At 31.1% G+C, this 27,912-nt stretch overlaps 2 protein-coding genes across 3 annotated transcripts in view; one reads left to right on the forward strand and one right to left on the reverse strand.

The window, feature by feature from the left end:
• The window catches only part of LOC136984609 (AT-rich interactive domain-containing protein 4B-like), a 39,482-nt gene extending 32,616 nt beyond the window's left edge, over positions 1-6,866 (reverse strand). Inside the window, exons 1-4 of one of the 2 annotated variants that reach the window (XM_067281670.1) lie at positions 6,623-6,866; positions 836-946; positions 615-680; positions 432-525 (exon numbers count right to left, since the gene is read on the reverse strand). In XM_067281670.1, coding sequence (XP_067137771.1) covers positions 432-519 — 88 coding nt within the window. In that variant the 5' untranslated portion in view covers positions 520-525; positions 615-680; positions 836-946; positions 6,623-6,866. Of the gene's footprint in view, positions 1-431; positions 526-614; positions 681-835; positions 947-5,977; positions 6,138-6,622 lie in introns of those variants that run through there. The other variant, XM_067281669.1, reaches the window with a different exon arrangement.
• On the forward strand, positions 6,201-27,574 carry IFT43 (intraflagellar transport 43). Its single transcript, XM_067281671.1, has 9 exons — positions 6,201-6,382; positions 15,979-16,086; positions 19,831-19,910; positions 21,682-21,717; positions 26,814-26,863; positions 26,933-27,005; positions 27,079-27,154; positions 27,223-27,282; positions 27,368-27,574. The coding sequence occupies exons 1-9, from the start codon at positions 6,329-6,331 to the stop codon at positions 27,470-27,472; spliced, it is 642 nt and encodes a 213-aa protein (XP_067137772.1). The 5' UTR covers positions 6,201-6,328; the 3' UTR covers positions 27,473-27,574.
• Positions 27,575-27,912: the final 338 nt, after the last annotated feature.

Genomic DNA, 27,912 nt, shown 5'->3' on the forward strand with positions numbered 1-27,912 from the left:
AGACAGAGGATTGTATTCACTAGTGAGACAGATATTGATATTTACAGTTTAAGTAGATATACAAAAAAATACATTACACAAATGTTGTTGGAACATAACTCAGATGATGATAATTACCAAAATATTCTGTGTATCTGGTAACTTAAGATAACAGACATTATATGTGATGCATAAAAATATTCTTTTTTCTGGCTAAACAGCATAGAATTGCATTTTAGAAAAACTAGAACTAGATCAAGATCAGTCTGTGGATAGAACTGGCATGCACTCATGGACCACACTTCAAAAGACATCAATTTAATTTATAATTCATATTTTTTCATAGGAATTCCAAAATTATAAGCCAGCCTCACAAATTTACTCAATCTCCACTATCATTAAATAATAAATATAGTACTTATTTATAATAACAGGATTAAACTTTAACTTACCCACAGTATACTGACTATAATCAAATATTTTTGCTATGATTGCAGGAGCATATTGATTTTTCTCTGGATGCTTAGCTTCCACATGCATATTTACCTATTAACAAATTATAACATAAGCCGTGACTTATTCCTTAAAATTTCGTATGGCATAAAAGTTTCGTTATTACTTTAAATTGCACTTACTCTAAGAGTGCCTCGTATCTGATCGTCCGGTAGGACTAAAGTGCCCAAATTGTTTGCAAATATTACCTAAAGTATAAAAATGTTATTTCTTACTCTTACTTTGTAGTTAATATCAAATATCTTTATTAACTAAATTTATATCATTTAAAATTCCAATCCTTCGAAATATATGATTATTATGTCATTATAAAGCAAGCTTTTGAATAAAAAAAAACTCTTACTTTGCATTTAACAGAGCGGTTAACTTTTTTCACTTTTGCTTCACAAAAGGCACCTTTATATCTGGCACTGACATCGGTTCCAACCGTGAGGTAAGGAGGTTCGTTCACCGCCTGTAAAATTTACACAAATTTTTCACATTAATTGAAAAACTGAGACATTTTAAGTGCCATACATATTATAATTAGCAAAACTTGACAAAATTTATATGTATCTATAAATTCCGCTTATTACGGCTACTAAAAATAAAGAAAATTAAATATTTGGTAGTCAACAAACACAATTCATAAGATAAACTGTAGATATACACACAAAAGATTAGTTATGTAGCAGAAGGGATTAAGTTACATTGCATTATTAAATTTTCCACTCATCTTAAATTATTTAATTAAAATTAATAAGATCTGTGCATTCTGATATGTTGTCGAATACGCAATTTGGAAATCTTAAAAAGAATTCCCAGATTATTCAACAAGAATTAAATGTCTTTAACATTTTTGGTATCTGAAAATTCAGAATTTAAATTATATTAGCTAATTAGATATGCAAGAATTAATCAGAATTATGTAAATAAAACATGTTAGATAGATTTTACACAGTGTATATACACACCATTGTGTAAGAACCAAATCTTTCCACATCTGTTATCCTAACCTCTTTTAAATGGACATGTTAGTGTAACTTTAACTCATTTAGGTTAAGTGAGATGAACTTGGCACCGCAGATCTCAATGGCATTTAATAGTTAAATTTTCAAAATCTACATTTACTCTAATTATATATAAGTTATCAAATTTCAATAAGTTTGAAATAAATTTACAAATTGATTTCAATTTTAATTGATTAAACATACCATTTATACTGTATTATTAATTAGTTTTTAACTTTATAGTCTTCTAAAGTTTATTAAATTTTGAAAGTAAAATAATATTGGTGCTATATTTATCTATGATAAGTACGATAAAATTCATGTAACCATTAACCCCATAACTCGAATGATAAACCAAAATTCATGTAGGTTAAAAGTTCCGACTTGCTGACTGTACCGTTCGGAGCCAACTTTTCCGCTCGGTCAGCAGAACGACAGATTCAGATTCTATCCAAAGATGTTATTTTTCCATCATTCCTAAACATATTATATTAATAAGTATTTAAATAAGTAATTGTTTATTTAATGCTATCGACAGATACGTTTAATAACCCAAATTTAACTGATCGATCAAAAATAAAAGATTTTACATTCAAAGACAAATCTAATTATAAATCAACACTTCAGATTTTGTTTGTTAGGTTAATTCGGAAATTTTCTTGAACTTTACTATGTTGTATGCAGCATAGTTCGGCCTACGATTGCCGTCTTTTGGCACGAGAGCTTACTATTTTATTTTTACTCACGAAAATAAACAAACATCAATCAAAATGAAAATGTTTTATCGACGATACTTACATTCTTTCAAAACAATGCATAATTAATAAAACATTTACGTCAATTACAGAGAACAATTATAATTAAAATTGACAGGTGAAATTTAAAACAATTACATTTTAAGGTAACAATATGTACAACATATAACAGACAGAAAGATCTACCTAGTGCAGACGACATTTGATAAAAAATGATCAAACGAGAAAAATGAATAATATCGCAGTGCTAACAAACGTACGCATTAAATATTCTACTTAGCATCGTATGGCTTTAGAGATCATCAAGATAATTTGACCCTGTTACATTGGTATGCCACTGTATCCCATAATCTTTTTTCTGTCATCCTCTATTCCCAGTTACTCCAAATCTCATCTAACACAGTCTATCCATCTTTTTGATTGTTTTACTGCGGTCTATGTCCCTGTTCTATTGTAAACTATTAATTATCTCACATTTTGACTAACACATACACAGATGCACAGTTTGTGACCGTATGCATTCAATATTGTTAACTAAATATCAAGATTATTACACAAACATTTAAAAAACATTTTGTTTTAAACCAGTAGTAAATTATTTTACTTGACTACTTTATTAATGTTTATTTAACGATACTTGTATACCATTATCTTTCAACATTGTTGTTTAAATATTTAAATTTACTCCAACGTATGCAAATCTACGTATCATTTTAAGCTATGTAGACTTAACAAAGATCCGTATTTAGATCAAAAGCATGTAATTTTAACAATTTTATTCTTACAATTATGTATTAACCATTTTCAATTATAATTTTATTCAACTGTGTATGAAGTTGGAGTCTTATAAATGTCTGAAAATGTTTATAATGGGTTAAATTTACATTTCTGTGAAAAGCCATGCTCTTTTACTTAATTTATAATTTATATCAGCACTTCTAGTTCATTTCTATTGATTATTTGTAGATTAAGATGCTCATAGTTCTGAATAACAAAATTAAATTTCATATTGAAGACATTTACTTATGCAAATAGAACAGGACAGGAAAGATAAAAGCACAATGTCGTAAAGAAGACAGGGAAAAGAAACATTTGAGATGAATGGCATTCAATTATTAACAACAGATTTGGTCTCACCATCAAAAAAATCTACTAAAATTGTAAGAATACGAATATGGATAGTAGACATTTACAATTTTATCCAACAAAACAATAGTTTTACAAAAGAACAGAATCATTTCCCAAATATCATGGAACTATAATAAATTATGATTAAAAAACAAAACTGTGGACGACGACAATATTCGATAGTCAGACAGTAAGAGTTTTTCCGGTCCCAAATAATTATCACGACCTGTCTTTTATAAATATATTTTTAACAATAAACTATGCTTAACTGTATTACAAAGGGTTTAACAAGTTAAGTGAATGTTAAGATTAAAAAATAAACAGTGAAATTATTCAGAAATTTCATTTTATACATAAAGGTCCACAAGAAAAACAATTGTCTATTGTAATATAAAAACAGTCCTTTGATAATGAATATTTTATTATGAAATCACTAAATTTGATTCTCCAAATCTAAGATGTCATTACTAATTGAATAAACGATTACTTTACATACAAAAATCTGTATAAGAACAATATATACTTCTCGTTATTGATGTAATTAGCTTTTTATTAATTTTTCGTAGTAAATTAGTTATGTTTTGTTATTATATCTAACACTTACTGTATGGTAAATTTAACTGTGGAGTATATATATATATAGGAAAAGTAACTGATGCAACAATAGAATTAGAAACTATTTACACTTGATAAAATCAAGAAAAACAGAAAAAGAGAAAAAATTAATTAAAATGGATGAACAGAATTGGAGACTGTTCTAGAAAATAATCAACACGGTACTGGTATTAAAAGATAAAATGGAAGACTTCGTTCACAGAATCAAGAAATACATCCAATTGAAAAGCAACTAACAACTACCATTATTTTAATTGGACATGCTCCACAAGTATTCTTATAATAATTAAATTTTGTGAGGTGTCCCGTTAATATACCATATTTCTAAAACACCCTCTCAAGAATTTCCCATAATCATCATCATATTCCAATATGAAAATCAAATAACTAATGCCGACAACATAGATTCGTTATTAATACTCTTAAATGCACAAACATCATCTTTTAGAAGTCGTTTATTTATTTTGTACTTACTTTTCGAACAATTCTCCAACTGTAAAACAAACAAGACATCGAATATGACAGTCAACTTATTAATCAAGATCCAATAGTTATTTATTTATTGATCACAGATGTTATTTATAAGGCATACGAATGTAAGCACTCGACAATATTCTGCTAGACTACAACCATGTAACGTTATGGTGTCGTCCACTTTCCCAAAACCAAAAAAACTGGTAATAGTAAGCAATATGACACGCAAAAGAGAGATTTCTTTTCACGTCTAAAACCAAATTGGAAGTCAACCATCATGCACTCCCATTCGATGCACAAGACTCAAACCATTAATTGAATTTCATACAAGCAGAAACAATAACTTAATACTACTACAAATTTCAAATTTGAAACAACATAAATGCTCATATCTGGTTCCAATATGTTAAATTTTGTAACTTAATAAACACCATCAAAACCGAAAGAACATCCGATAAAACTAAGTGTATAAAATGAACATCTTTGAAGAAAGGTACAGCACATAAACATGCATGCATGCTTACAAACACACACACCACCTTTTAACATTAAACTTAAAAATCATAATATAACAGACAACAGACAAGACACCAGTCTTCTACTAAAAAACCTAAGGAAACTAAAAATTTACTAATTTATTACAGAAATAAGAAAAGATGCAATTTATAAAGCATCGGATAGTAAACGCTCGTAAACAAAACGCAAAACACCAGCAGGAACTCCGACGGTATAAATATAGATACACGAACATCTTTTTAAACATTTAAAAGATCAAAACACAGCAAAGTTCAAATGACAGAACTGTTTTTATATATTCATTTCCAACAAAGGCCCGTAAACGACGGCCAGAAACTTCCGAGCGGTAAATCTGTTGTCTATCGTTTGCTGGAAATCGCATTTAGATACCATTTTTTATATAGACACACTGCATACTTCGGGAAGGAAGAATTAACAGAATATACAGAGGCAAATTACCATAAATCCGAGAACATCCAACTCGGGTATATTCGGTTGGGGTTACTTTTAGTCACAGATGTAACACACACACACAAATTACCTAGTGCCAAATTAGGCTTATCTAGCAATTTCTGGTGTGTGTGTTTGTGTGTATAAAATATAAAGTTTCACACTAAACGAATTCATCTGGCAGGCAGAGTGGTGTTTTGTAGTGTTCCACACCTACACCAAGACAATTGCGAAAGAAAAGTGGAAAAACACAGCGCAAATTCTCGTGCGTTTCAAGACGAAAATCCCGTTTACTTTCTTCTTTTTTTGTAATAAACATCGGACGACGTACTGTACGTCCATTAGAAAACGACGGACATTATAAACGAGAAGGAGAATCGAAGACGTTACTTCGAGGAAAGGCAGATGTGGCGTGGACGGAACCGAAATGCAATTTTGATTTCTGCGTCAAACGAGAGAAAAAAAAAAAAAAAGAGAACAGCCTCCATCATCTTCCTCTCCGTCCTTTCGACATTAAAACGGGGTTAGCGCTAAATCGCGTGCATTTTTCGGGCTTACCATAACTGATATCGTCTTAATAACGGCAACGGACCACTCCCGGACGTTTAAATCAAATCATAATACGACGAAAACAACTTTATACTGGCAGAATTTGAACTTTTTTTTACTACATTCTCTCCATCATCTGACCGTCTACAACAACTTGTCATCGTCTATCGTCGATTCCCATTGGTGGATCGTGGCTTACGCGCTTTCGCCGTCTGCCATTGGTCCGGTCCTTACGTATTCTGTGGCGTCACACTTTACTTGTTCCTTTCTTGTTGCGTAGCAACAATAGTAAACTCCTCGCCATCTTGATTTTCCGGACGAATCGGATATTTTGCCCTTTCTTTTGCGTAATTAAATAAAATGGAGGACGACGATCTGGGGCTCGACTTCGATCTGGATTCTCCGCCCAAAAAAGTGAGTGGCGTTAATCCCACGTTTCTGCTATCGATTTCAGAAATTTTTTCCAAATTCTTCACGTGGAGTTCCAGGGATGAAGACATTACACGTGCAAAAGAAGTTATGAGAGTAATAAAATGGATGAAGCCAACGTCTAGTTCTTTTGTCTTCGATGGATAACCCCGTCGCGCGCAAAAAAGCGGATATAATTTGTATACATATATAAAAAAGAAAAAAAAAAAAAGAAATTGCACTTACCTCCTCCCGTTTTACCGGAATGCGGCGGCCATTTTGTCTCGGCAATTGTTTTGCCTCGTGCAGAACAAAGTTCGTCGATCAGATAAACTGCTGCACTTAGATCGATCGAATGTGGAAAAATAGCGATTAAAAACGATAAGTAATACCCGCCGTAGTCACCTTTTCAAGATGATAAATTGTAGTAAACGTTAATTAGCACCAAATATATTAATACAATACCAATACTTTCCAACCTGTGCCAAAATCTGCATTGTGTGTCTGCGACGGTTTGGGAGTTTGGTGTTTGTTCTCGAGAATTACTTGATCTGTCGTCGGTGCGTTCATTCTGGTGTCTGTAAATGTTTGCACCGTAAAATGCCGTCATCGACTTATTTGATACAATTTGAATAAATTGTAGTTTAAAAGACGGACGTGCAATCTGCCCTTGGCTCCGGTCGCAGCCATTACCCATTCTATCGTAAACTGTAACACTTAAACTGTATTTGATCCGATTATATTGCCTTTGCGGTATTTTTTAGAATTGGGAACTGCACCTCTCCGTTGTTTTGGCGTCTAATTGTGTGGGACTGATTGCAGCATTTCGAGTTGCTTAACAGAACCACTCTGATCTCGTTCTTCCCTTTATCTCAAAGAAAGTGAGAATGATTTGCCAGAAATATTTGTTTTTTAATAATTTAAAATGATGTGATGAAACTACATAAATTTTACCTTTGATCCTACCAATCTAAACTTTAATATAAATGCTTTATTATGACATTAATCATAGAAACATTGTATTCGAGTGCTCTCGGATCAGATTGGTTAATTTTTATTATGCGGCATAAATATAAATTATTTATTAGTTTAATTAAGATAAACTTCTTTTTAATGACATCTATAGGTTTACATTCAGTGTAAGAAAGCAATTTAGATGTGATATCTATTATTTTTTGGATGCTCTAATTAAATTTTCTGTTATTTTCTTTATGTATTACAGTTTTAGACTTATGCTCAATTATTAAAGATTATTGGTGCTTAATTTTTCTACACATTATTATAAATTTTGAAACTGATAGAGAATACAAGATGAAAAAGACATATAAAGTATCCTTTGGGAAGACGAGGTCCTTTGGAAACTGTTGTGCCACGAAGAAAGAAAGACAGTCTAGCAATAGAAATTTTTAAATGTTTAAAATATTTAGAATTATAACAAATGAAATATGTTTCTATGAAAACATTGTCTTCATGCCCATTTCCCAGAAGGGGTAGGTAGCTGGTAAGAGAGATCACACACACAACCATCCAATTATCAGCTCTTTCAAGACATTTCTACTTCTGCATACCTCTTATCTGCATACCCATGTCATCTTCATTGCTCTCTTCTGTTTTCTCACACCTTTCATGCTTATATTCTTTCACTTTACTTACTCCATTAAGGATTCTCTGGTCATACCTTGTTTACTTTTCCTTTCACTCTTCCCACGTATACTCTTTTCAATGATTTATCCTTGCTCATCCTCTTAACATGGCCAAATCATCTTTTGTAGGACATCTCTTCTGTGATATCTTCATTCCTAGTGCAGTCTCTTCTCTTCACACACTCCTCCCCTCAAATATCTCATTTCACTTGCAATGATGAGCCTCTGTGATACCCATTTTCACTATCATATAGCAGCACAGAAATCACAATACGTCTGTACTGTACATTACATTCTGGCCTTTCCTGACATTTATTCCTTGCAGATTTATTTTTATACTACCTCTGCGCCATCATTTGCTCTTCTTTCGATCTCACCTGCTATATTGTTATTCCTCTAAATCCTGCTTTCCAGATACAAACTTGTTCACTTGTTCCCCATTTATCTGAATTGTACATTCTGTTTGCTCTCCCCACACTCAAACACAACCATTTATCTGAATTGTACATTCTGTTTTCTCTCCCCACACTCAAACACAACCACCTTTGTTTTACTGGCACTCACATGCAGCAAAAATTCCTCACTTGCTTCAGCCATCGGATGGAGAAAGAACTGCAGATGAGGATCTGCGATTATTTTTCACTCTCCACTAACAGCACTCATACATCAATCAGTATGTACTCTCAATCCACTCTCAGATACTCCGTCCTCATATATGTGTTCATGTACTCATTAAACGACTGTGGAAATATCTATCATCATTATTATATCCCGTTTCCAAGCATATGGAATACCATCTTACCTTGATGTCTATAATAATTTATTTTTAATAGTAAGTAAATGAGATCCAGCAAGTTGCATTTTCTGATCCCTGTTTTTAGTCTTGTCCTTATTCCTTTTTATATTCAGATCTTCCATATGATGATGATATCAGTTATTTCTGGCAGATTTTCTCCTAGTCATTGATCTTGCTGTTAATATTGTACCACATTTAATTTTTTTTCTTTATATTTTCAGTTAAAGTAAGTTTTCACAATAGCATTAGAAAGTGGTTCACATCATATAAAATAAAAGCTTTTTTGTGAAAGTAAGACTAATTTCATTTGAGTAGTTTTATATTTATAAAAACATAACTATTAATACAAGAGAGACTTTTTGTAGTTACAAATGTTTTTGTTTTTACTAGTGTTAAGTACATGACACAGAAACAAGAGTAAATATTTACTGGTTAGTGTTACCTATGGTTCCAAAATGGCGGCTCGTCTCTGATTCCAGCAAGTAGAAGAAAGGAAACAGTGGGGACACATTCTAACCTAACCTAACCTATTCTAATAATTTTGTTGGTAATCATTATGGTAATATATTAGAATAGGTTAAGTTAGGTTAGAACGTGTCCCTCCACTGTTTCCTTTCTTCTATTTGTTGGAATCAGAGACAATCCACCATTTTGGAACCATAGGTAACATTAACCGATTTACTTATACAGTATTTCTGCATCACATACTTTTTATAAAATTCCAAGATAGTAGAATTTGTTCATTTGTCTATTTCTTTTTCTTCAAAATTTACTCTTGGATTATCTGACAGGTATTTTTTAAATCTACAAATCGCATCTTTTTGATATTAATCCCGAGACAAATTTTAACAGGCATTCATTATTAATTTGGGGGCAGTTATCTCCATCCTGTGGGACTTTTAATAAAGAATAGTCTTTTGTTCACATTTAGAGCTTCAGAATTTTAGTTCACTGTACAATGCCATTTATATATATGTTACCGGCAAAACCCGATTTTACGCCAAACTAGTTTGGCGTAAGCATGTCAGGCCAAATTAGTTTAGAATTATTATTCAAGTCTATTAATGGTTAAATATATTAATGATTAATTTAAGTTTACCATAAAATACAAATAAGTTCATTTTTAATTTTAGTTTGATTTTAAAAGTTATTTTTATTATTTCGTTTGAATTTTTGAAAATATTTTTGAAAGTTAATTACCTTTAAAAGTGCATGGCTTAATAAAAAAAAAAAATACAAACTGATAAGTACTGATTAGCTTATTTTTATTTTACAGTTTTGTACAAGTATTGTGTCACTTCTAATCAATACCGTTTTTGGTTAATGTTACTCTAGGTATCGAAAATGGCGGCTCGTCTCCAATTCCAGCAATCAGAAGACAGGGAACAGTGAGGACGCACGTTCTAATCTAACCTATTCCAATAATTTGGTTGCTAATAATTATGGTAATTTATTAGAATAGGTTAGGTTATGTTAGAACGGGCGTCCCCACTGTTCCCTGTCTTCTGATTGCTGGAATCGGAGATGAGCCGCCACCTTCGATATCTAGGGTAACATTAACCCCGTTTTTTATAATTAAGTAGACTATGTTTGAATAAATATTGTTCATCTAATTGATTTTATTTTAACCATTAATATACTTAAATAATAATTCTAAACTAGTCTGGCCTGACATGCTTATGCCAAACTAGTTTGGCCTAGGCAAAACTAGTTTGGCGTAAAATCAGGTTTTGCCGGTAACATATATACGTATTTTATTGCTGTTTGACATTTCTTTCAGCAGATTGTCATGTTTGTTGTTTATGCTGAAAATTATTTCTGTTATAACTATAATACTTTTTAAAAAAATTCTGTAGGTAACTTCTTTACATAAAAACTTTTTATAAATTTATATTCAGGTACTTCATAATTTTAAGTATATACATTTTTCATTTCTTTTGTATAATTTTTATTTATCCATTCTGCAAGTTTGAGATTATTTATATTATCAAAAGTTTTCAAAATGAAGTATGTGTATTTTCTTAGTATTTCTTCTTTCTGTTACATAAACTCATTAAATGAGAGATTGCTTATTCGCAGTGCAGTAGAACCCAGTTATCCAAGCCCTGATTAACTGAGGTACTGCATTATATGAGACAGGCAACACTACTTTTCTTATACCTCTCATACTTACTTGTTTATAATACTAGTATTCAGACTAGAAGATATTGTGATTTTCTTATACCATAATTTGTAAAAGAAAATTTAAAATGATAACATGTATTACAAGATGATATGTTTCTGTTACCTTTTATCATTTAATTTCAATGCAAGACAAACCATTCACATTAAAATGTGACAACAAAATTATTCTTAAAACTGTTGGATTTAATTAGATGTATAATAAATGGTGTAACAAATGTTCTTATATATGATTATAAATTCAATAAGGTATAAGAAGAGGATTAAAAGTTATATACTTTATAAATTTTTGTAATTTTTAATCCAAAATGGCTGTGGCCTTTGTTTTATTCAAGTTTTTGGCTATCTGAGATAGCGTCGGTCCACATACCTCAGATAATCGGGGTTCTGCTGTATTTTTAGATCCAAACTATATCTACAGTTACATTTTATTTGAACTTCATCTCCAGCTTATTATTTCTAAAGTTTTAAAAAAAAATTCATACAAGGAAATTACATACAATTAAGAATTGCATTTGCAAAAAATTACACAAATTCTATATATATTATTTTCTTTAAACTAGTAATTTTGAATGATTTTAATAACAGTATATCTCTTTCAACGGCTGTTATCAGATTATAATCATAAAGTAAACAAATTTTAAACATGTACAGTACATTAACAGACAATTTTTAAAATTAACATTTGATGTTAATTGTCGAAAAGAACATTCTGTTATTGTTGCGTTGAATGCAGAAATTATTATATTTGTGTATGATTAAAGATTGGATATATTTTGAAACATTTGACAATTGTTTCGTAGTTCTTAAATGCATTACACTTCTAGTTTATAATCGAATAATGGCAAATACAGAATATTACATAATATATTTCATAAACTAGGACTATTGTCATTTTTAATTATATATGATATTTGCATGCAATTGAAGGATGAAGAATAAGGAAAAATTAGAAGGAAGAAAGTATTGCTCAATGGCAATTTTATGCTTGGTTTCAAGGAACATGCAAGAAAGTACTGTTTATCAAATGTTCCATTCAAAAATAAGTAAGAAAAACTTATCTTTTAATCTTAAGTTTTGACCAAAGCGTGAAAATGTCCCTTCATTTCTCTTACAACATTAATTGATTTGATCTATTTCCAATGTTATAATATTACGGTACAGAATGCATCTTAGATCATTTTTAAAATGTACGGAGGAGAAACACAGATGCTACAATGCTATTTTCAATTTTGATTACACAATGCAACTTTAAATCAAATTTAAAGAGATTTAAACAAATATTTTAAATTTCTTTGCCCTTTTGCTGTACACCCAGTTTTGAAAAATTATAAAAATTAAGAAATTTGCATTGAGATATAAAGAGAAAGATAAAAATATGTGCATACACTAAAATAATACTTTATTATAACTACAGACACAGGTCATAACTACAAAATGTAAATTCAATTGTAGCTATCTTTAAGTCTGTGCAAGAAATATTACACAAAACTGAAAACAAGATCACATCAAAATATTTTAATAATAATACAATTCATAAACTGGTTTATGAGATTTGTACAAAACTCTCCAAATAAGCCTTTACCACAGTATTCTTTATTTTTTAAACATTTTCAGCAGGGTGCAATTCTCTGGGTTTGCTTAGCGTGCACCACATGCTTAAGAGAAAGTTTTGACCGTCAATATACTTTTTATACGAGAAGAAAAATGCCAATAATAATTTATTCTAATGCGTAAACTCTTTTTTATCATTTATATTTGCTTTTACACTGGCAGCTAGTGGCTAGCAATTTTAAGTCAGTGCGATGCTTCCGGGAACTCGATCACTTGCTCGTGTGGAGGTTTGTCACAGCAAATAAGTGCACGTGCATGATGTCATTTGAAGCATTTAACACGACCAGATTGTATCGAAAGCTTGCGGTACCTAGTCGGCATATATGTATTGTGTACAGGGGCGGATCTACATAGAGATTAATAGGGCTTAAGCTCTGGGCCCCCAGTGTCGAGGGCCCACAAAACTTGAATTATCATCATAAATTTTTAATACTTTTTCATTATAATATATTTGATGTGTAGATATTGCTTAGTGCCTATTATTCTTATTATAACTTTCAGCATGCCCAAAAATTTTGGTTAGGATTCACCCCTGATTTTCAACTATTTGAGCAGGCATTATCATGTTCCATCAAAGAGAATACAAAACATAAAGCCCAATTTAAAAATTAAATTAAACATGTTGAATAAGAACAATTTAAAACAAGTATGTAGTAATAGACAAGAAAATAAATAATTCAATAAAGAAATAAAAAACAATTATAAACACAATAAAGTAAAAACATACAATACACCTTATCGCCGAGAACAAACAATTTATTACCTAAAACTAACGTTTTCGGCCCAATTTATGGGCCATCTTCAAGTTACAGCTGTTCGATTCCGATACAAAATCGAACACATTCAAAATTAAACCAAAATAGAACATACGTTTAAATTAAACCAATAGAACAAGCATAGTACAAAATAATAAATAACAAAAATTAAAATAACACGAAAAATGAAAATGAAATTAAAATACAAATAAAATACTGTGACTGGCCGTCAATCTTAAGGAACCATTCGTTTTGCATTAACCCAGAAGCCTACTGAGTGACGGCAGACTCATTATCACGTGTGTTACGTCTTACTATGTATTTCCAGGATGACGGTAACACCGTCGCATCCTTATAATTTAAACATCTGCCAGCCAAACTCGCTCTGTAGATTTCACATTTCTCAGTTATGGACGACAGCGTTGGCGAGTGTACTTTTACAAGAATTTTGGCATTTTCCCATTCTACCACTGAACCATCTGCTTGCGCCATTTTGGATAACGCTGTTGTGCACCTGTTTTTTGTGACATCGTACCGATGCTCCTTTATCCTCACTCCAAGGTTTCTATTAGTGACACCTACGTAGTCCCTATCGATTCCCAACTGGTCATTTTTGTAGGGAATTGCATATACTCCCGCCTGTTCTTTAACACCAATTCTTTCTTTGTCATTTCTAATCAACCTATACACTGTGGGGGACCTTTTGCATATTAAACTGGCGTTTTTGTGCCTCGCTATTTGCTTCATAATTGGGAAGAGACATTTATTATTATATGTAAACTTTGTGAAGTTACCCCCAGACTCCGGTTTCTTCTTAGAACTGCTCCTAGGCTTTATGTACGCCGCTATTAAACGTTCTATAGTTCTTGTTCCAAACCCTAACTCCTTTGCTATTTTTTTGATTCTACCCAGCTCATTCATCTTTTTTTTGTTATTTATTATTTTGTACTATGCTTGTTCTATTGGTTTAAACGTATGTTCTATTTTGGTTTAATTTTGAATGTGTTCGATTTTGTATCGGAATCGAACAGCTGTAACCTGAAGATGGCCCATAAATTGGGCCGAAAACGTTAGTTTTAGGTAATAAATTGTTTGTTCTCAGCGATAAGGTGTATTGTATGTTTCTACTGTATTCATTAAGAAGATGAGTCTGAGCAGAACACAATAAAGTAATTTAAAATATGACAAAAAACATACATAATAAAATAAGAAATAAAAATACAAACAGTGTAAATACAATACAAAAAATAATATGGTATCCTGCCTGGACCAACTTATCTGTAAAGCAATTGGAAGTTTCCAAAATTACTTTGGATAACCACATTCATGTTCATAGTGATTTAACTTTCTCTACAGAATTAACAACTAAAGACTTTGTTACAAAATATGATAATTGCAAATACAGTTAATAGCAATGTGAACTTGTTAACAAAGTACAATGTACTCTTAATTACTGTCTTGGATGCAATTAAGTGTGTTAGCATCTATATTATTAAGTGTGTAATAAGAAACTGATGTTTCCTAAGACATTTTTGATAAATTGAACTAAAATTTAATTGTTTAGAACTTATGGGAAAGCATCAATTCATTCAAATATATAAAAGAAATTTTTGTTATTCCTCAAAGGAGAATGATTTAATAAGATGAGTATTTTGTTTGGCACAAATGAGCTTAAGTTATCTAGAATTAACTCAGCTAAAAAATGTACAGATAATAATCAGTGTATCTCAAAGGATGTACTTCCACACAGATGAAAGACACTATGTCTTTTTTATTGCTGTTTGTTTGATTCTGGCATGCCTTTATTTTGTTAACTTTTGTACAGTTCTACCTGTGGTTTGGTTTTCTAGTTGCTCTAGAAAACCTTTGCTGCTTTAAAATGTGGAGTGCTGTGATGCATTTTGCTTTCGTTGTGTCATATAACTTATGAATAGGGTGTTTGTAAATAAAGTTCACATTTCAAAAATATGTCTTGGAAACTAATTGGCAGAATATCATCTTTCGCACGGAGACTTCTGTGATGACGGAATTTATTTGAAGCAAAAAAAATTAGTTATGTAAATGTCCAATAGCGTGTAAATGGCACTGGAACACTATATTGGATTATTAAAATGTCTAAAAACTTAAGATGCACACTACATTGTGTGGTTATGCAACAGCATGCTCAGTATGCTGGCTCCATCATTAGCTCTTGCTGAAATCATTCTTTCTCATTCAGGTTATCCATGTAGAAGAAAATTTATTTAAATCTTCAGAATGAGTTATATTAAAATTAAGCATACCATTGTTTTTTTTGATGAAATCCTCCACCAGTTTGATATGACATATGTCCACCTTCCCATTTAAAAACTATGAGTTGATTTCAAGATGGCTATCAGGTTGGTGGCATGATCTGACACGTTTCTACTTTCCTACATATAGGAACATTGGATCACTGTTTACTAATCTGTTTTTGTTTTATATGGGTGTTTCCATCTTTCGGACCACTCTGTATTATTCAATTTTATATAAAAATAAAGTATATCTTGTAAATTTTTTCTATAGATGAAATTTCGTCTCGATATTGCAAGAAAATATTTAAAAATGGTTTGGTTTTTGTTTTTAAAAAAATAGGCTCCGCCAAGATTGGGTCGGCGTTCCGAAAATACAAATAATCAGAGTCCTCTTCGTGCCTCATCATTTGATTTAGAAAGTCCTCCATCAGGAAAACTTTCACCAAATGTAAGTAACTATCGTATTTTACTGATAAGTTCTGAAAAAAATGCAGGAATATTACAAGATCTTGTAATATTCATAACTGTAAAAAAGAAATGATAAAAATCATTTCTTTTTTGCAGTTTCTAAAACTTACATTTCATAACTAATGAAGTTAATCATTGAAAATTAAATTTATATAATTGTGGTATTTATATTGAAATAAATTTTCACTATACAAATTATATACACTTGCTTATGAGTTAAGATTAATTGATTTATCAACACAAGACAACAACATTTTAAAGACTACAGTTGGTTACAATTTTTGCTCATTAGGGACTGTCCATGAATTATGTTTGCATTTTTCTTGAAACTTTTACTCCCCCTTCCCCCATTGTCCCAGTTTTGTTCAAGTTTCTGTAAACAAATATTTGTCTAGTTAGTCTTAATCTAACAATGGTATTTACTATAGAACAGCAATAACTATAGCATTCTAACTATATGTAATATAAAATACCGTTCGAATGTGTCTTGCATATTTCTGATGGATGATATATGACTCTTGTGACAAGGTTTGGCCAGTCCTGTTTAATTACATTACTAGCAGGTAAGCCCAGCATTATCCAGACAAAAAATAAGAACAAACATTAAGATTAGGCTATTAGATTATTTCATACTTCTAACCCTTCTATTTTATTGCATTATAGTATTTGATTTATATAACAAAAAGGTTATTTTACATAAGAGTTCATCAAACCAAGTGACCAATCTAATGCATTTTTAAACATTCTTTAAATTCTGTACCGGTACAGTACAGGAATCAGGAATAAAGAATTTTTAAAATGTATTAGATTGGTCACTTGGTGTGATAAACCCTTACATATGATAACCTTTGTAGTTATATAAATCAAATATTATAATATAAGAAACATTAAAATGAAAACCATGTAAAGAGTTTGGTTATTTTAGCTAACCTGTCATATTTATCGTTATACTTGGATGGTACAAAATGGCACAGTTTCATTGGTCAAGTTGACAGCAATTGAAAATATGATTTGAAAATATGAATTTTTTAAGGTATCATTTTTTATTTCTAATGTTAGCTCTAAGGCCACGACTCCACTAGCCGTAAAAGGGCCGTAAAACCCCTCGCCGTAAAAGCTTTTAATCACGTGACCATGATATTTTACGCCTGAGCAGGTCGTAAAACCAATGTAAAAGCGAGTTGGGCAGTGTTCAACTTTCGAAGTGAATACGACCGTAAACCGGTACCATCCACCAATCAGAAGTCAGTTAAATCTAGGTCACCGTGACACAGTGTGAAAATGGCAGAAAACGAGCTTTTGTGTACGTTCTCTCGTGGCTACTCTAGAAGATCTGGAAAGATTTATCGAAAACATCCAAAGGTATTCATGTATCTATGACAAGAGGTATCCCGATTATAATAATGGATGCCTAAAACACGCGATATGAACGGCCAAAGGAAAATCCTTCAATTTAGAGGAGTATATAATAAAAAAGCTAAGCTTATAAATGCTGTATATTATCTTAATAATATAATAATAAAAGTCAATATATGAAAGTAAAGATATTACTTTTACTACATTTGTAATTATAGTACAGAAAAAACTTGTAGAATATAATTATTGTCTTTATATTGATATATCACGTATACACCGTAATAGTACTGTCGCCGTAAAAAGCTTCGCTAGCCAGACCTCCGCCGCAATCCGAACGCAAACACAAATAGGTCACGTGATTAAAAGCTTTTACGGCGAGGGGTTTTACGGCTGTTTTACGGCTAGTGGAGTCGCGGCCTAACAAACAGTTCCATTCAAAGCCGAATATCAAATGGTGATTTGCCAATGAATCAAATTTTGTGATAAACAGAGCAAATATACTCAGCACACTCGAAAACCACTTAAATCATATTTTGTGATTGCCAGTAACTATGTAATTTTCCTATTTGAATGCCATCCTACTGCTAGGTCCAATAAGTAGAAGGGACTGTTACAGAAGAGTTGAAATAAATTTGATCGAAAGTAATAGCTGACTTCCTTCTGAAAGAGAGGATGGTCAACAACTACTAATTAATACTGATCTACTATTAAGCATGTGATCAAAGCTGCTAACAACATCTGAAATACTTCATATTAAACTTGTTTAAATAAAAAAAATCCTCTAAAAATATGAGAATAATTGCTTTTATGTGATCCCATAAAAAGAAACTGGTGAAACCAGGTTGAAAAAGTAAAGCTCAGCAAAAACATCTAAGTAAAGGAAACTTTTGAAAGTTATGGCATAAGCTTATTGGAAGCAGACAGTAAGAGTCAACATGTGAATAAAGTGCACATTACACAGACTATAACTACAGGAAATTTTGAATGAAGCAATGTCATCGTGATAATAAACATGAAAAATAAACATTGGCATAGAAAAAGACTTCCAGTTCTACTTTGTTCCATAAAATCATTGTACATATATTAATTTGGCTGAATGTTAGAATGTCTTTCAGCAGTGTCAGCAGGGAGTTTGGGGCAATGGGTTTATGAGTTAATAAGGGGGGGTGAAATCGGGAGGGGGCGAGGTGTCCAGGTTTTGTGGTAGTTAAGTTTCTCTTTGTAAATATTGTGTTTATAGAAAAATTATTAGAATTGGTTTGGTTTATTTGGTTACACCAACACAACACATGGGTGATCTGCCAAAGAGAATATATCCTGGAAAGACTTTTATATAAAGCTGGTTCCAATTTAAGTGTTACTAATGTGAAAGAAACCCAGAAAACTCCAGTCCATTTGCCGTGCATGAACCCACAACTGACTGCCAGTGTTCAATGATTTTATAGACTCAGTTATTGGAGGATACTTATTGGGCTGCAGTTTATTGGACTACAACTTTTTCAAATTGTAGACCTATAAATTCCCACTGTTGTCTGTCTGTCTTTCCTTAATCTCGAGAATTGAGTTAGATAGGTGTACATTGAGACCAGATATGGAAATCTTAAGAGCAGGAGGCTCAGATTAACTATAGACAAATGTCTAGTTTGCATCATAAGTCATGTTATTTCAATTCAAAAGTTTTTCCCTGAACGGAATATGTAACCAGGACAACTCTACTGCTAACAGGAAAAGCATGATGTACACGGCAAAACACCACTCCATGCAGGCAAGTGCTATGTGCTACATGTTGCAGCAATGGCATAATGGTATGTAATAGCACATCTATTTTGCACTATATCATTGTCACAGTAATTAAGTGAATATAATATATGTTTTTAAAAATTATACACTTTGACTTTCTGGCATTACATATTATATAAAGCCAGAAAGTCAAATGTACTTAGAAATTAAGTGATATGTAGAAATACAATTGATATTTTGGGGTGGGATGTACGACATTATCTAATTTAGAAGTAATTGAACATAACTGCTGAGTTTCGTAGCAATTGGTTGAACAGCCTAGGTATGCATAGCGAACAAACAAACAAACATCCTCATTCATATATACAGTGTAGGTAAAATTCTGGTGAACAAATCTTGCATCTGTTGTTCTGAATATTTCTATTGTAACTAACAAATAGAATTTATTGTCTGTTTAGCATTCTGCATGTTCAATTTTTTTTTTTAAGCTAAAGTAGTTTTCACCTAAAAACTAAAATAATATGAGCTAATTTATTAATTATGTGTGCATAAAATTATTGCAGTTACGAATCGACGTTATTAAATTAATTTAAATTACCAAATTATAATTGTATTTTTTAAACGATAGAAAAGTGGACCACCCAAAGTTCCGCCTAGATCGAGGAAAACGGGAGGTTGGGCCGAAGATCCTCCGTCCAGTGCCATGCGGTAAGAATATAATTATTTGGACACTTAATAAAATAAATTGAGTTTTTTAATTAGCAGATTATATAACACTAAATATTATTGCCGAATGGTAGGGAAATGTTTTACCTAGGTATTGAACATTATCCAGATTTTAATACTTATTTTTCAAAAAACTCTTTACTAACTTAAAATGTTCATTTCTTTACTTAAAATGATAGTGGTAGTTAAAGGTAAAATATTAAACTATACAAAAAAATTTATCCTAGTAACCAAATTACTATTTACAGGTCACTCTCGGTGTTTGCAGGGGTTAGATTCCTTTGAAATCTTGTAGCTACCAAATAAGAAAGCTCTTGGGAAAAATTGAAAATCTCCTGTGGGTCAAGCCAACGTGGCCAAGCTAAAGTACATTGCTGTCTTAGGAATATTTAAACTTTTGCAGATGATTCAATAACCAGTTAAAACATATATAAGCATCTCTAAGCCCAAAAATTATATTAAAGTCAGAAGATTGATAGATTATATTAGCTATACTGTTGTTGCAGGTTCGAGTCCCATTCTTTTCTTCCAGAATTTTCTAAATTATTCAATAAATATTAACTTAATTATATTTATTAAATTTAATAAGAGATGGCACTTAACGCTTACCTCTGGTGCCATATTACTTGGGTATTTAATTATTAACAGTAGTGGTCATATAGCTTGATTTAATCCTGCAATCGTTTGGTCTTAAGCAAGTAATAACTAATGTTTATTATATTCAAACATTAGTTGTGCATTTTGAGATGACCTTGGGGGAGTTACAACAGTTTTACAGATGTTTTTATTCGTGTTCTTTCAATACGTTGGCATAGGTTAGCCAGGCTGCTTCCAAAGCTCACGTAAGCTTGAGATTTTACTCGGTAATAGGGTCTGATTCTTGCAAATCCTTGCACAAATTATCAATAGTTGTACATTTTTGAAAGCTTGGAAGCTGTCATTGTCGGCTTTAGCAGTTTTTTCCCGTTCATCTCATTTGTCTTTGCTGTCATGCAAATTTTCTGTAACTGTTGTGTCATGTTCTTCATTTGTACTGTACATCTTTTTCATTTAATTTTTTGAAAATTATGCTTTATTTGCTTTCTCTTTCTTTATTCTGTGAGCTGATGCAATCTTATTTTTGATTAAATTTGGCAACCATTATTTATAAAAATTTCTAAAAATTAAATTTCCACATATGTAAATTCTTTAAAAAAATTTTAAAAATAATCCATACAAACGTTGAAAAACTGAAATCACTAAAAGCTTCAGCAGTGTTGATTCATTAATTTTCTTTTTCTTTTCAGAGTACAAAATGTCTTAATTCTTGGGAATTCTATACAATTGTTTTTTATGAACTTTTTTAGTTGCCCTTCACTTCCCTAATTTGAGTGCAGGTGTTAATAAATTAATTTAAAAGTAATTATAATTTCAAGGATACGGTTTATTACTTTTCAGCTTTGATTTCAGTATTATCGACATTTTAATAAATTCAAACTCGTTGCTTTATTGATGAATCTTGATAATAATAATGCAAGTATCTACTAATCATTTTTATTTACAATTTTTTAATTAATTAATTTATTGTTATGCTGTGGATAATCTTTAGATGTTATTATGGTAACAGCGTTGTGACTCAGACGGATACTTCGATGCCCGGGTAAAAAAATGGGTACCTGCCATTCGGCACTAGTAGACATGCATGTTGATGCGCACTATTTTTAATTTTCGTCTTTTTTTTATGTGATATGAATCAGTAGTTTTGCCTTCACAGTTGGCTAAGAAGAAGTGCACGACCAAACACAAATGCGTGAGTGTAATTCTGAAATAATTAAATTTGTTGCAATATTTCCATAATATAGATAAAAGATTGCACTATTTTATTGCATGAAATTTACTTTTAAATTTTATAGAATTATTATATTTTAAAAGACATTTTAATTGTAGAATTATAATTTTAATTTCTTTTATTTTAAATAAACTTATACCTTAGTATTTATTTTAAAATATGTATTATAATCTCCATAAAACAATCCAAATAAAAATTAATACTAAATTAAAACAAAGAAGAAATGTTAATATCATTTATTAGTACAGTAGAGCATCGATTATCCGACCCCCGATTAACCGTCACATCGGTTAACCGACCGCGTTCTAGTTGGCAAATTCAAATGTCCGCTAGTGATGTGGCGCTACAATATTTGGCTATGTCTTGGCTACTTTAATATTATTTTTAAATTTTTGCATGTTTTAGCTGGCAACACTGGCTCGACCATGAAAGGAAGGCCAGTATTTAAACCATGCTTAATTTTTTATTTTGTGGAAAATAAAGAAACCATTTTTAACGATACAATAGCGACGATTATTATTTTATAAAAATTTTGTTAGGCTTAACATCGATGAAAATTCAACGCGAAATAGGTTAATAGCGATATACTAATAGACCTATATAAATTACATGGGGTATACTAATATACTAATAATGTATTTTTCATACTTTTCAGTTATCTGACCAACCCCAGTCCCCAATTGAGTCGGATAATCGATGCTCTACTGTATTAAGATTAATAAATTTATGAAAACATTTTTTACAAGTGGAAAAATTTTGCATTTGCAAATAAACACCATCATACAAAAGAAAACAAAGAGTAATTTTGTTGTTGTTTAGTTGAAACAATGATAGAGTTTTTAGAAATACTACAAAAAACATAATTTTGTTGAATTTTTATCTATGATAGTTACTTACAGAGCCGTAACTAGGGTTTTGGATGCCTATGGCCAAGAATAAAAATGGCGCCTTTTTAATTTTTATTATTAAAAATATAATTATTTTATTCTAAAAAAAACTATTGTAAAAAAATTATCTAATGACATTCAAAATACTATATAAATATAAATATAAAAAATTTTTTGTGTTATTAATTTCGAATACATATTATTCCGAAACCTTCTCGTTGGCGCCTTTATTAAATCGGCACCTATGGCGGGGGCCACATTGGCCATACCCTAGTTACGGCTCTGGTTACTTAGTACACGACAAAGTCATACGGCAGAAGTGACTTATTTCGAGGCTTTTCTCTGTCTCGATGTGTAAAACTCGGTGAAAAACACTCCTCAGGCAGTTGTGCAAAAAATAATGTTCTTGATCTATTATTTCATGGATAGACTTTGTCACTTTATAAACACATAATTCCTATTTCATCTGTGTGATTTTCTATTTATTTTAATGATTGCTATGTCTTATTTCTGTGTTTATATTGTAAAATTTTTCTGTTATATTTTAATGTTGTAAATATTCATAAAAATTTTATACAATACGAAAGTTTTGTCGTATAAAAAATTGCCCAACTCTAGCATATAATCCAAAACCTGAATAGTAAGTTTTATTTTAACTCTTTTTATCAGAGTATTAGAATTTTCTGTGTTATTGATTGTACTGACAGTGAAAAAATGTTTCAGACATATATCATTACAAGTAATAATTATATCTATTCATCTATATAACATAAAATATTACTAGTCTGTATAGATTAGACATATATAAATTTTATGGCAAAATTTCTTTTATAGTTACATTACAATATCGAATCTAATGTTTGTATGAAATTTTAGGACATTTCAATACATCCAAGAAAGCTACTTCATAATAAATAACATATTAATTTCTTACTTTCTGAAAAATTTTTTAAAATTTTGTTTGTTTATTCAAAAGTAGTTCGTATTTAATTATTCTAAACCTTGTTTTTAGCAGAAAGCAATTGAAGTATGTTATCTGTAAATTTTTTAAGATGGCCAACAATGTTTATTTGTTAATATTTTTGATAGATTAAAAAGTTTCTTCTGTAGGTTAAGTCAAAACTTTTTCATTGATAACCATTAAGGTTTATGGTTATGTTTTATGGTACCATTTAGTTGATGTAGAAGATAATGAGTCTTTCAAATTTTTAAATTTTATTTTAATAATAATTGAGTTAACTTCCTTCACAGTATAAAATTTAGATCTTTGTATATTCCTAATTATGAAAATTATTTTGCGCCTTAACAGAAAATCGGTTATTTGGTTTGATGATGAAATATCTAATATTTATTTAATAGTATAAGAGATTTGTATTTATTTTTAGTACAATTTTTCGTAAAGAATTTTGTTCTCCAGAGGATTGACGTTTGCTTTTACGACAGGATGAAAACAAGGAAATTGTTTTTGTGATAACCTAGATTATTTATAGTATAAAATTTTCTAATTTGTATATTTCACAATTTTTTACCATTAGTTATAATCAGTCTTTTTTTTTTTTTATTTTGCAAATGTATCTTGTCTTTGTTAACATTTTTTGTTAATAATGTACTTTTGTCACTAACATTCCATATTCTTTGTCTGGCTTTATGTCATCTATTATCATAAATTATTAATTAACCTTTAGGCTAGACATGATATGCAATTCTTAATCGAGCAACCAGCCAGTCGTCATTACACACTCGCTACTGCAATCAAATAGTCAGCCAATTCAACACATGCAGTTATGCAACCAAACTATCACACATTTTAACTTGGTCTCACTGTAGATTTTGAAGAGGTGGCTCGTGTGTGCACTTTAGAGATTTGAAGAAAAATAAAATGGGGAAAAAAATTCCTAAAAAGTACACAAACATGTACATTATTAAATAATAATACTTTCCAACCTCAGTTAGTAAAAGCATACAGTATGCATTTACAAAACATGACTCATTAATAAACTATCTTACAACATAATTTAATAACAAAAAAATATATTGAATATTATAAATTTGCTTCTTACCTCCTCCGGAAGACATCCCAACACACTACTACAGCAAACAGCAAAACTTAACTGAGTTGTCCGACCGTTTAATTGGAAGTAAATCTAGACATGTTTAAACATGCACTTCATGTCATATTTGTGCAATCGTTTAATTTGAGCCATGATACAGACTAATTAATTGGCTGACAGAATTGTTGTGTGCAAATGTAGTCACATTAGAATCCGTGTTATTTGTGCAACTAAACAGTTGGTCAACTAGAAATTGCATGCTGGTGCCTAGCGTTAGTGTTAAAATATTGTAATTTTGGTAAACAGTCTAATCACAATATCTTCTAGTCTGAATAGTATTATAAACAATCTCGTACTCACTCGTTTAACCTTTATCACCAGTACTGCTTAAACTTCGAAAAACAAACATTTTTGGCCTCACCCGAGGTCTGCTTCAGGTTAAAAGAAAAAACCAGTTTCCAATCTTAAAACGATTCTTGAAGGAATGTTTAGCTTTTAAAATAAATTTGAACATATGCGTGCTCTACGTAGCTTTGGCTATTTCTTGTTCTTTGCATATGTAGCACCAAGCGTATGAAAGCGTGTTGCCGTCTTTAAAGTTTATACATCTCCCTGTCTGGCCAGCCCTGTATATTTCAAGGGCTTCGAGGGTCCTGATGTGGTCAGTATGAAAGGCTCTATTTATCAATCTGGCATTGGATAGTTCTGCGTGAATATCTGGGTTGGTGGCGCAGATCTTGATTCCGATCTTCATTGCTAGCCGTTTGAGTATTCCAGCTGGAATAACACTGTAATTGAACTACAAAATATAGAGCACATCGTGATGGCACATGATTACTAAAAAGAATTAATAAGAGAGTTAGCACATGCCTATTCCAGGCCATGTGATATGCAAGATACACCCATTACTCAAAAGACTAGCAATGAAGAACGGAATCAAGACCCAGCCAGCAGACGCACCACAGTTGAATATAATCAATGATTTCAAGCTTTATATAAAGAAATTGCAACCAAAACTGGTACCAGATTAACATACCTAAGGTCCCCCAATATATATAAATTATTGTGCAATGCAAAAGACAAACGAGATGATCTTAGGGCTCCGGGGTATACAGTATTCCGGTGAGAGATGACAGATTTAGACAAGAAATGGTGTACATTGGCTCTACTAAATGTTCCATCCAACAGAGAATTAGGGAGCACAAATATGACATAGACCATGCTCGTTACACCACTGCCCTATCCACCTATGCCACCAACCCAGATGTTCATACAGAACTATCCAATGCCAGATTGATAAATAGAGCCTTTCATACTGACCACATCAGGGCCTCAAAGTCCTTGAAATATACAGGGCCAGCAGGACAGGGAGATGTATAAACTCTAAAGACGGCAACACGCTTTCATACGCTTGGCGCTATGTATGCAAAGAACAAGAAATAGACGACGCTACGTAGTGCACACATATGTTCAAATTTATTTTAAAAACTCAACATTCCTTCAAGAATTTTTCTAAGATTGGAAACTGGTTTTTTCTTTTCTTTTAACCTGGGGTGAGGCCGAAAACATTTGTTTTCCGAAGTTTAAGCAGTACCAGTGATAAAAGTTAAATAAGTGAGTACGAGATAGTCTAATCACTTGCAACGTAGATGCTATTATGTTAATGACAGTCTGTATACAGAACATAAAATACAATTTTATTTTTGCCTCCACACTATTATCATTGTTAGATCTCCTCAACAACTATGGAACTTATTCATTGTAAGAATAAAGATCCATATTATCTCGTCTCTAGCAAGTTTGGATCATCTCTTACAATGTAACAACATAAAAAGAACAATAAGTCAAATAAAACAGTATCAAACTGTGGAATTGTTATAAAAAATTTGATTGAAACTTGGTCTTGGCATATTTCTAAATTGTGAAAGAAAACATAGACAAACCCTTATGAAAGCTTTACAGACAACCTAATAATATAATTTAATAATAATGGAAACTTATAAACTGAAGTAAAAGATCTAGTTCTCTTAATTTGTTAGAGAATAGTTTTATTTTGGTAATTTATCTTGTAATATAATTAAATCACGTGTACCATTACTCATTTTGTTATTTTTTGTAGTAATAATACAAAACAAGAAACAAAAACCGAAATAGACGATTCGGATTCAGGTATCTTATAAATGAATGTTACACAAAGCAGATTCTATAAGAAAAATTAATGTTTTTTGAATGTTTCAGAAATACCAGTCATTCCGGATTTGGACGAAGTAAAAGACGAAGATTTCGTATCTCAGATTGCGCAAGCACCGAGGTAATTCTGAGATTTATTACAATTAACCAATCTTTACATTCTGTAATTATAATTTTTTTTTCTTTTTCGATAGCGTTGCGGTAAATAGAGTGGCCACATATCAGGAACTAGATAATGATCTCTTAAAACATGCGGCATTTAATACTCTGGTGGGTATAAGAAATTTTTCTCCTCACTCGGTTGTTTCAGACAATTTACGAAAGTTAAAAAATTTCAGGACGGAATTGATCTTAGGCTTTTAACCAAATGTTTGGCACCGGAAAACGACATCAAAGAGGTAATTTTTTACATTTTACTAATTATGATTAAGAGTGTGGACATAATAGACAATGAATTGAATAAAAATTAATAATTTGACATAGGAAGTTGTTGCCTGCACGTGGGACATCATATTTGCCGACATATCTTCTGAACTGACCGTAGATTCCGAAGAGAAAACTGAAAAAGATGATCTCGTGATTGCTTAAATAATTGTTTTTATTTATATTTTTGCACAAAATAAGATGTTAATTTTTTATTATTACATTATAAAATTGTTTGCAATAAAAATTGAATACATTCCAACAGTTTATTGGAATTTATGACTGATTATTTAGCAATTAGTGAAGCTACCGAATTCAGAAATAACAATGATTCGTATATTGTAAGAATATTCAAATAATTAAAACAGAACTGAAATGATTTTATAACAGATAATAATATCGGTCTCGCCCACATTTAAATTATCATTTATCATTAATGAACCGAATTAACCGAATGTGTACACAAATTTTCCAAATTAATGTAATGCGCTTATCTCAGTCATCATATTATTCTTTTAGAAATTTGACATTTTATGACTAGACCATAATTTTAAAAGGAAAAAAAAATACATTTTGGATGCAAACTTTTATTTTCTTCCAGTAGA

This window comes from Centruroides vittatus, unplaced genomic scaffold, assembly GCF_030686945.1.
Source record: "Centruroides vittatus isolate TY-2023 unplaced genomic scaffold, ASM3068694v2 contig_925, whole genome shotgun sequence".
Lineage (NCBI taxonomy): Eukaryota > Metazoa > Arthropoda > Arachnida > Scorpiones > Buthidae > Centruroides > Centruroides vittatus.

What these genes read in the sequence shown, in the direction of transcription:
- IFT43 (XM_067281671.1), top strand. Translation starts at nt 6,329, where the DNA reads ATGGAGGACGACGATCTGGGGCTCGACTTCGATCTGGATTCTCCGCCC. An exon ending in TGGATTCTCCGCCCAAAAAA is followed by an intron (nt 6,383 to 15,978) that starts GTGAGTGGCGTT and finishes TTAAAAAAATAG; the next exon opens with GCTCCGCCAAGATTGGGTCG. An exon ending in GCACGACCAAACACAAATGC is followed by an intron (nt 21,718 to 26,813) that starts GTGAGTGTAATT and finishes TATTTTTTGTAG; the next exon opens with TAATAATACAAAACAAGAAA.